At 42.0% G+C, this 10,737-nt stretch overlaps 1 protein-coding gene across 1 annotated transcript; it reads left to right on the top strand.

Annotated features, from left to right (window-relative positions):
- The first annotated feature begins 848 nt into the window (after positions 1-848).
- LOC123142484 (uncharacterized) lies at positions 849-2,008 on the top strand. The gene is made up of 4 exons (XM_044561381.1): positions 849-1,077; positions 1,179-1,317; positions 1,413-1,625; positions 1,729-2,008. The coding sequence occupies exons 1-4, from the start codon at positions 849-851 to the stop codon at positions 2,006-2,008; spliced, it is 861 nt and encodes a 286-aa protein (XP_044417316.1).
- The last annotated feature ends 8,729 nt before the right edge of the window (positions 2,009-10,737 follow it).

Raw genomic sequence — 10,737 nt, 5'->3', positions numbered from 1 at the left:
GTTCATCGATATAATGTAGGCATGTATTCCGTAAATAGTCATACATGTTTTATTAAAAGAACTTGCATGACATCTTTTGTCCTACCCTCCCGTGGCAGCGGGGTCCATATTGGAAACTAAGGGATATTAAGGCCTCCTTTTAATAGAGAACCCGAACAAAGCATTAACACATAGTGAATACAAGAACTCAAACTACGGTCATCACCGAGAGTGGGCCCGGTTGTTGCCACTCCGGGGTTGTCGGATCATAACCGTAGTTGGCACTACTAGGAAAAGGGCAATAGATAATATGGACACTAATGGCGCACCACACAGGTGGTGCGCCACTACTATATACTAATGGCGCACCATGTGTTGGTGCGCCATTAGTGTCCAAATACTAATGGCGCACCACATCCACGGTGCGCCACTAGTAAATTTTTTTTTTGTTTTTTTCTAAATTACTAATGGCGCACCACTCCCACGGTGCACCGTGGGAGTGGTGCGTCATTACTAGTTCAACTAGTAATGGCGCACCACACCCACGGTGCGCCATTAATAATTTTGTTTCAATTTTTTTTTCAAATTTTTTTTTGAAAAACTACTAATGGCGCACCGTGGGAGTGGTGCGCCATTACTAGTTGACCCATTACTAGTTGAACTAGTAATGGCGCACCACTCCCACGGTGCGCCATTAGTAACTTGGCCCATTCCACCGAATGCACCCCGTGGGCCCGAGGCGTCGGGTGTTAAGTTTTAGGGTTTCCTCCTTGTCCTGTCTTTGGCTCTCTGTCACCTCCCAATCCCCTCCTCTCCCACTCCGGCGGCGACGCACCCTAGCTTAGCGCGGAAGAGCGAAGGAGCCGACCATGGTGACGATCGTCAACACCACGGAGGACGAGCCGATGCTGGCGGTGGTGCGCTCCACGGCGGAGCTCGCCTGGGCCGACGTGGGCGCCGAGGTCACCAACCCGGAGGTGGCCCGCCTCTGCGCCGAGGCGCAGCAGCACGTCCTCGCCGGCCGCTGGCTCGACATGGCTGCCCTCATGTTCGCCTCCGCCGACCTCCTCCTCCTCGCCACACGCCTCTCCGACAAAGGCACCTCCCCCCTCCCCCTCCCCTCTCCTTCCCCATCCCTATCAATTTCTTGTTCAATTCTGCCTTGCTTACCCCGCGTCGCTTGCCGTTAGCGGCCGCAGATCTCGAGTGCTCCCTCACCGTGATCTGCAACCTCGTCACCAAGGCCGGATCCGAGGACGAGGCGCTGGAGATCGCCAGGCTCATCTGCGCCAAGCTCACCCACCAGCCGGGTGAGAAGCCCACGCTGCGCATCAAAGTGTAAGCCACCGCAGCGACCCTCGCACTGTCCGTGCCTCCCTGTATCGGATTGTTATATAAGGTTCCTGATGATGCCAATGTGTGGACGTCTGCAGCCTGTTCAGCCTGTACAACCTACTGCCGAGCCTCTCCGGCAAGGCCTTGGTCTACAGGAAGGCGCTCGAGCTCGCCGCCGCCGGGAAGACCGCCGACTGCGTCGTGCCCACCTTCAAGAACATCGACGCCTTTGTCGCCTACTGGGGCATCGGCAAGCCGGAGCAGAGGGACCTGTTCCTTGCCGTCACCAGGATTCTTAAAGACCAGAAGGGGTGCGGCACGCATTGCCCTTTGCTTCCAAGTCCCTTGCATTTTTTAACCAACATGGCAAGATTGTATATTGATGCAACCCATTCTTGTTATAATGATCGTCAACATGACCAAGGAGTACTTCAAGTTTCTGAACAAGTACCTGGCTACATTCGATGGTTCGTCTGATGAGGCCGACGCAATTGGTGCAGCGAAGGAAGAAGCTGCTGCAGCAATCATTGAGTTTGTCAAGTCATCTGACCTCTATCAGGTACTTTTATCCTCCGGCTCACATCTCCGTCTTAGGTCTTGTGTTCGTGTGGAAAAATCTCGTGAGAGCCATAATGCTTATGATTTTGATTCTCTGGGCGATGTATCGCTTTCTCCATACCAGAACATGATATAACATACCATTCTCCAATCATATCACCAAATGTGAATTTAGTTTAGCAATCAAATATCACTATATTAGATACTCCTCTGTAAAGAAATATAAGATCGATCATAGATCACCAAAGTAAATTCTTAGTCTGGTATCCTTTCCTTTTTGGTTAATACTTAGTCTGGTATGTAATTTCAGCCGGCATACTGCGAGGGTCTTCGGGATGCCACAATGGCAGAGTCTACGTTCAAAGCTTGGAGTGTGGAGGGTAAGCCTCTACCTCGCCTTGAACTGCAGCAGCTAATTTTCAGCTGCAAACTAGTTCAGTAGGAACATGCATAGCTTTCCAATTTCTTGATGAATGTCAGATGCAACTCCTACATTGACCTTGAGAACTCATAGGTGCTTACCGAGCAACTAATACAGTTTCCTCTTAAAATTCTGCTACAGGGAAACATTGCAAATGCTATCAACACGATCCAAGCTAACAAGGTGACTGAAGATGGCGGGCAGGGGATGCAAGGATTGATGATCCGCTGATCGGAGGAAGTCCCTAAATTGAGATTATAGCCTGAGAGATTAGATGAGCAATCCTTTTGTATTAGGTATCTTGTAATCCGAAATACTTCTACCCCGTGACCATGCTTGGCTAGATCCTGGTTGCAATGGCATGCTAAGCAATCTCATGTTGCATGAATTTTGTAGACAAAAGCCATGCTTGAAGTCAGCAGTTACTTGTTACAGAATTGCGATTGTTCATACTGGATGCCTGTTTTATCATGATGATTGTTGTTTTCCAAGGTTTGGCTTTGGGGTTATTGAGAATTTGTGTCATGTTCTTTTTTATCTAGCAGCTGGTGTTTTACCTGGATGTCATGTGCTAAAATCTAAATGCTAGTTTAGGACCTGAAAAAATATTTGAAAAAAAATTGTTACTAATGGCGCACTTCTATGTGGTGCACCATTACTAAGTCAGATAGTAATGGCGCACCGTGGCCTATACTAATGGTGCACTGCCTGGTGCGCCATTAGTATACCAGATACTAATGGCGCACCAGTGGTGCGCCATTAGTAAAAAATACTAGTGGCGTGGTACTAGTGGCGTACCAGTAGTGCGCCATTAGTAGGCAAAACTGGTGTGCCACTAGTAGGCCTTTTCCTAGTAGTGTGGTGACTATAACTTGCAAGATCGGATCTAAAACATGGATATAATGATGAATTCATAAACGGTTCAGATCTGAGTTCATGGCACCCGGGCCCAAAGTGATAAGCATTAAGCGTAGCAAAGTCATAGCAACATCAATCTAAGAACATAGTGGATACTAGGGATTAGGTCCTAACAAAACTAACTCGACTACATGATAAATCTCATCCATCTCCTCACCGACCAGCGAGCCTACGAAGGAATTACTCACTCCCGGTGGGGAGCATCATGGAATTGGCGATGGAGATGGGTTGTTTATGACGAAGAACAAAGATCCCCCTCTATGGAGCCCTAAATAGACTCCAGATCTGCCCTCCCAAGGAAGAATAGGGCTTGGCGGCGGCTCCATCTCGTGGATTGCGATAATTCTTTCTTCCTGATTTTTCTCTGAAAATAGGAATTTATAGTGTCAGGGTTGAGGTCTGCGGGGCCACCAGGTGGGTACAACCCACCTGGGCGTGCCAGGAGAGGGGTGCGTGCCCTGGTGGGTTGTGCCCACCTAGGGGCCCCTCTCTGGTGGGTCTTGGCTCCAGTAATTCTATTTTATTCCATAAAAAATCCTCGCGAAGTTTCGTTCCATTCCGAGAACTTTTATTTCTTCACAAAAACAACACCATGGTAGTTCTGCTAAAAACAACGTCAGTCCGGGGTTAGTTTCATTCAAATCATGCAAATTAGAGTCCAAAACAAGAGGAAAAGCGTGAGAAAAAGTAGATACGTTGGAGACGTATCAACTCCCCCAAGCTTAAGCCTTTGCTTGTCCTCAAGCAATTCAGTTGATAAACTGAAAGTGAGAAAGAAAAACTTTTACGAACTCTTTTGCTCTTGTTTGCATAAGTAGGTTTAAACAGCTACCAGGTTTTCAGCCAGCATTATAACTAACCATGTGAACAATAACATTTAAAGATTATATTAACTCATATCAATGACATAATCAGCTAGCAAGCAATAATAAGATATCTCAAACAGCAACACGTTGTCAAAAGAACTGTGATATAATATGACAATAGTGGTATCCCGCTAGCCCTTTCTAAGACCGCAAAACATAAATGTAGAGCACCTCCAGAGTTCAAGCAGAGACCAAACATTGTAATTGATGGTAGAAAAGATCCAGTCATGATGCACCCAACATAGCTACACACAATGCATAAATCATGACAATTGTGCTATCTCAGTTTCTAGCGCTTGTTTTAGAAGGTGATGACACCACATAAAAGTAAACAGATAGTCCCTTCGCAGAGGGAATCAGTGATTTGTAGAGGTGGCAGAGCTCAATTTTTAAAATAGAGATAAATGATATTTTGAGACATGCACCCTTCTTATTCACTTCACGACCATCAGTTATCAACATCTTCCATGCTAAGCACACTAGTGGCGATTCCCAAGCGATAAAAGTAAAGGTTTACTCCCCCTCCACCATCAATCACACTCCACGGCTTGTCCGAAACAACGGGTGCCGTCCATACCAACATCAGTCCCGGGGGAATTTTGTTTAATTATTTGCATTTTTGAGTTCGGGACTCGTGGGAATCCCTATTACCGCCCATTTTCTCGTGCGATGGCGAGTGAATAAACACTCGACCTGAGAATAACACGCTTAGCATGGAAGATACCGACCACCTCTTGTCGTTCCATGAACGATCCAGGCACACAAAAAGGATAATTTTAGCAGTTTTTAGAGGTGGCACATGCAAATTTACTTAGGATGGCAGGGTAATACCGCATATAGGTAGGTACGGTGGACTCATCTGGAATAACTTTGGGTTCAAGGTTTTTGATGTACAAGCAGAGTTCCCACTTAGTAGAGGCGAAGGCTAGCAATTAGATTGAGAAGCGGCCAGCTAGAGAGCAACAACGATCATAACCATGCATTATGCATAAGTAACATTGGACACTAGCATGAGTAGGATATGAACACCATGAACATAAATATCATAGAGGCTATGTTGGTTTTGATTCAACTACATGCATAAACATGTGCCAAGTCAAGCCACTCGAATGTTCAGAGGAGGATACCATATCATCATACTACATCACAATCATTTTAACGCTGTGTTGATATCCCAGATAAATCATTTTCAACTCCCAGCTACTTATGCATGGCATGAGAAACTATAATCTCTAATTGTCATTGCAAACATGTTTAATCATAATGGGTTGAATCATGGATACTTGGTTAAACATATTTACACAAACAGAACATGTCGATTTCATACCAGTTTCTCTTTGCCACGGCCAGTTCTTCGAATATCGTCATTATTGCCTTTCACTTGCACGACTGAATGATATGGAAATAATAATAGTGCAAGAGTGCCATGGACTAAGCTGGAATCTGCAAAACATTTGATTCAACAGGAGAAGACAAGGTAAAATGTGCTCTTTATTAGTTCAACAATTATTCATATGAGAGCCACTCAACATTTTCATCGTGTTCTTCTGCTCGGGAAGACCCGAATAAAAAGAAAAAGAAATACAGAGAAACACACTGAAATATTTTTGGAGTTTTTTGTTTTCTTCAACAAGAAAATAAAAAGCGAAAACGAGAAAAACTATTTACACGGGAAAGCTCCCAACAAGCAAAATAAGAACAAGGAAATCGTTTTTGATTTTCTTTTTAATTCTACTACTAAGCATGCATAGAAAAGTCAATTACTACAACTAATTTGTTTGGTTTTTCTAAAGTTTTTCAAACACACAAGAAGAAAGCAGGAAAATAAATCTAAGCATGGATGATACAATGAAAGAGTGTGAACACCGACAAATAGAATGATATGCGAACATGAATGTAATGTTGGTGAGAAACACGTACTCCCCCAAGCTTAGGCTTTTGGCCTAACTTGGTAGTCGATCAGTAGCCTGGAGGGTAGTAGTTGGCGTGGTAGCTCACAGAGGCTCTCGGTGCGGATGCCTCAGCACGCCGTGCCGCCACCGCTGCTGCGTTATGAGCTCGGGCCTCGCTCTCAAGAACAAAATATCTTCCCTTGTTGTTATAGTCAAAAAGAGTAGGCGTAGGCAAATATGTGTCCACAACAGATGTTTGGTTAAACAATAGATTATAAGTGAAGTTATCAACCTTTCCCTTGAGAATCTTATGCTCTTTTAAGGTGTCAAAATCTAAATACTGCGTGGGTAGGATAGGATCAAAGGGTAAAGGTGAAACACCCAACCCTCATCCTAAACGCGTGGCGTAAATTCCACCATAGAACCAGCCACTGTTAGCGTTATGCTGAAGTCTACATGCAACAATCGCTCCAAGGTTATAATTCCTTTCACCAGTGACAGTGGTGTGAATGAGGCTCAAGTCTGGCGCATAGAGTATGCTACAGTCTTGCTTGCCTAATATGCATTTCCCGTTAAATAATGCAAAGTACTAAATTGCGATAAAGTGAATGCTCTTTATTCTTCCTTGTCTCACTCCCCTATTTTCACCGCAACAAAGGCTAGTCAAGAAAGACTCAAACTCAGCCGTTGATGGCTCATCAAGCGAACACCAAAATGGAAGTTTGCAATGGTAAGCAAAATTCTCTAGTGGAATAGTAAATGGATTATCATAAAGCATAAATGACACCCTAGGCTCACGTGGAAAATATTTAAATCCTTTGACAAATGATTCAGTGAGAAGTTGTTGTTGTTCACACTTATCTGAAAGGTAGGGACCGAGACCGGCATTGTGAACATATTGCTCAAATTCCTCCTTAATGCCCACTCGCATCATATACTCATCGCAAGGCCATAAGCATGTTTTGGTAGTGGCACTTCGTGTGGAACTTTCACTTGGTTCAGCATAAGACCGGCGAGCAGAACTATCACTAGAAGATGCCCCCGAGGATCGTCTCCTTGAAGAACTCCTCCCAAATAGGTTCATCATGTCCGCGTACAATTTTTCCTATGAACAAAAATTTGAATTTTTAGTTCACAAAATTTTCTCAACAAAACTTCACAAAATTGATAGCAACTACTCATAGGGATACATAGAGGCCATAGCAAGCATTCAAACTACTTAGAACACTAAGAATTCAACATGCAAGCACATCTACAGCAGCACCAAGAGTAGCTAATTATCCAAAGTATAAACCACTAAAACAAAAACTAATTGGACAAATGGTGGAGTCACATACCAAGCAACAATCCCCCGAAACAGTTTTGGAAATGGAGCTTCGAGCAAAGAGATCGAAATCCGCAGGTTTGAGCTCAAGAACACGGGAGAGAGAGCAAAGGAGATTTTTTTCTGGAGGTAAGTGATGATGTGGGCTAAAGAGATAAGTGAGGGGGCCCATGTGGGGACCACAACCCACCAGGGCACGCTTGGGGGTCCTGGCGCGCCCAGGTGGGTTGTGCCCAGCTGATGCACCTCCCTATGGTATTATTTGCACCAACAATTCGTAAATATTCAAAAAAAATCATGTTCAATTTTCAAGGCATTCTGAGAACTTTTATTTTTGGGACATTTTTTTATTGCACGGGAAATTCAGAAACAGACAAAACATGGCATTTTATTTTATTTAACTAATAAAAACAGAGAACAAAAGGTAGGCACAAACGGTAGTGCTTACTAAATTCATCAACTTCACACCGCTCAAAAATGATCCATTAATAAGGTTGATCAGGTCTTATTAACAACCACTTTCGATTAGCATGAAACCGAACTTTCGTAAATCACTAAGTTACCTCAATGGGGATATGATTGTCCCCAAAAATAAGCATTTCATATTTCTTTTTGACAGTAGGTAGAGATATTTGAAAACTTCCAATAGTGATTGTCTGAGATTTTTCAATAACATTAATACCATTCACTTGGAATTGTTTCTTCGAAAAGTGCACCGTATGCTCATTACAGTTAATATGAAAAGCGACCTTGCTTTTATTGCAATCAATAACAGCCCCTGCAGTGTTTAAGAAGGGTCTACCAAGGATAATTGACATGTTGTCGTCCTCGGGCATCTCAAGTATAACAAAGTCAGTCAAAATAGTAACATTAGCAACAACAACGGGCTCATCCTCACAGATACCGATAGGTATGGCAGTTGATTTGTCAGCCATTTGCAAAAATATTCTAGTAGGTGTGAGTTTATTCAAGTCAAGTCTTTTATATAAAGAGAAAGGCATAACACTAACACCAGCTCCTAAATCACACGAAGCAGTTTTCACATAGTTCTTTTTTATGGAGCAAGGTATAGTTCGTATTCCCGGATCTCCAAGTTTTTTAGGTACTCCATCTTTGAAAGTATAATTAGCAAGCATAGTGGAGATTTCAGCTTCCTGTATTTTTCTCTTATTAGTGATGATGTCTTCCGTATACTTTGCATAAGGAGGCATTTTTAAGATATCAGTCAAGCGAGTATGCAAAAAGACTGGCCTCAGCATTTCAGCAAAGCGTTCAAATTCTTCATCATGTTTCTTTTTAGTTGACTTGGGTGGAAAAAGCATAGGTTTTTGAACCCACGATTCTCTTTCTTTACCGTGTTTCCTAGCCATAAAGTCTCTTTTATCATATCTTTTATTCTTAGGTTGTGGGTTATCAAGATCCACAGGTGGTTCTATCTCAACATCATTATCTGGTTCTTCTTCATTATTTGGTTGAGTGTCTCCATGAACCTCATCATTATCTTTTTCATTATCACTTGGTGAGTGTTCATTACAAGATTGAGTTTCAGTATCTCAGATAGAAGTTTCATTTTCATTATCATGAGGTTTTTCTATTTCAGGTTCACTAGAAGTGTGCAAAGTCCTATCATTTTTCTTTTTCTTTTTTTTTCTAGAAGGACTAGGTTCATCAGTGTTATTTCTTTGTGAATCTTGTTCAATTCTTTTTGGGTGTCCCTCAGGATAAAGTGGTTCCTGAGTCATTTTACCTCCTCTAGTTGCAACTCAAACAACAAAGTCATGCATATTATGATTCATTTCATCAAGTAATTCCCTTTGTGATTTAGCAACTTGTTCTAACTGAGTTTCAACCATAGAAGCATGTTTTCCAACACCTCTAACATCATTTGAGATTCTAAATAACAAGTCACTCAAGCGAGCAATCATATCAGAATTATATTTCAATCATTTCATAACATTTGCATTGAAGTGATCTTGTTTTCTAATGTAGTTTTCAAACTCACAAAGGCATTGACTAGGATGCATATTGTGAGGATTATCATTATCATTGAACTTCATTAAAGATTTTACCTCTACCACCTTTGGCAATGGTGGTGTATTAAGCCCATGTATTTCTTCAACAGGAGGTAAAATTTTAACATCCTCAGCTTTAATACCTTTTTCTTTCATAGATTTCTTTCCCTCTTGCATATCTTCAGTACTAAGACATAATATACCCCTCTTCTTCGGAGTGGGTTTAGCCGGTGGTTCAGGAAGAGTCCAATCATCATAATTTTTCAATATGTTATTCAATAATTCTTCAGCTTGAGCAATAGTTTGTTCCCTGAAAACACAACCAGCACAACTATCTAGGAATTCCATAGAAGCGTCGGTTAGTCCATTATAGAAGATATCGAGTATTTCATTTTTCTTAAGACGATGATTAGGTGAAGCATTCACTAACTGGCAATGCCTCCCCAAGCTTGTGGGAGACTCTCTTCTTTAGTTTGCACAAAGTTAAATATTTCCTGTAAGGCAGCTTGTTTCTTATGACCAGGAAAATATTTTTCGGAGAAGTAATAAATCACATCCTGGGGACTACGCACACAACCAGGAGGAAGAGTATTGTACCAAGCTTTAGCATCTCCCTATAATGAGAAAGGAAATAATTTGAGAATAAAGTAATAGCGAGTCTTCTCATCATGAGTAAAAAGGGTGGCTATGTCATTCAACTTAGTAAGATGTGCCACAACAGTTTCAGTTTCATAACCATGGAAAGGATCAAATTCAACCAAAGTAATTAACTCTGGGTCGGCAGAGAATTCATAATCCTTATCATCAATAAAGATAGGTGAAGTAGCAAACTTAGGATCACATTTCATTCTAGCATTCAGAGATATTTCTTTATACTTGCATAATAATTTCTCTAGATCATCTCTATCCTTACAAGCAAGAATATCTCTAGTTGTCTCCTCATTCATAACATAACCTTCCGGTACCTTAGGCAATTCATATCTAGGAAGGCTAGTTCTATCAGGTGTTTCAGGAGTTTCAGTTTCAAGCTCATCATCAGATTCAACCACATCATGTTGTATTAATCTAGCAATTTGTTTATCAAGAAAATCACCAAGTGGCACATCATCATTATCAAGCAAGGTACTAGCATCATCATAAGCATCATTCATAGTAGAAGTAGCATCATCAATAACTTGCGACATATTAGAATTGATAGAATGTGGTGGTGTTGCAAGTTTACTCAAAACAGAAAGTGAATCTAAAGCAGAACTGGATGGCAGTTCCTTACCTCCCCTCGTCTTTGAGGGAAATATCTTAGTCTTTAGATCCTTCAGATTCTTCATAGTGATAAATTGGTAATAATCCCAAGTGACTCAACAAATATAGCTATGCTCCCCGGCAACGGCGCCAGAAAAAGGTCTTGATAATCCACAAGTATAGGGGATCGCAA

Source organism: Triticum aestivum, chromosome 6D (assembly GCF_018294505.1).
Source record: "Triticum aestivum cultivar Chinese Spring chromosome 6D, IWGSC CS RefSeq v2.1, whole genome shotgun sequence".
Classification (NCBI taxonomy): domain Eukaryota; kingdom Viridiplantae; phylum Streptophyta; class Magnoliopsida; order Poales; family Poaceae; genus Triticum; species Triticum aestivum.
The sequence above is the reverse complement of the archived record's forward strand: the minus strand, read 5'-3'. Positions and strand labels throughout refer to the sequence as shown.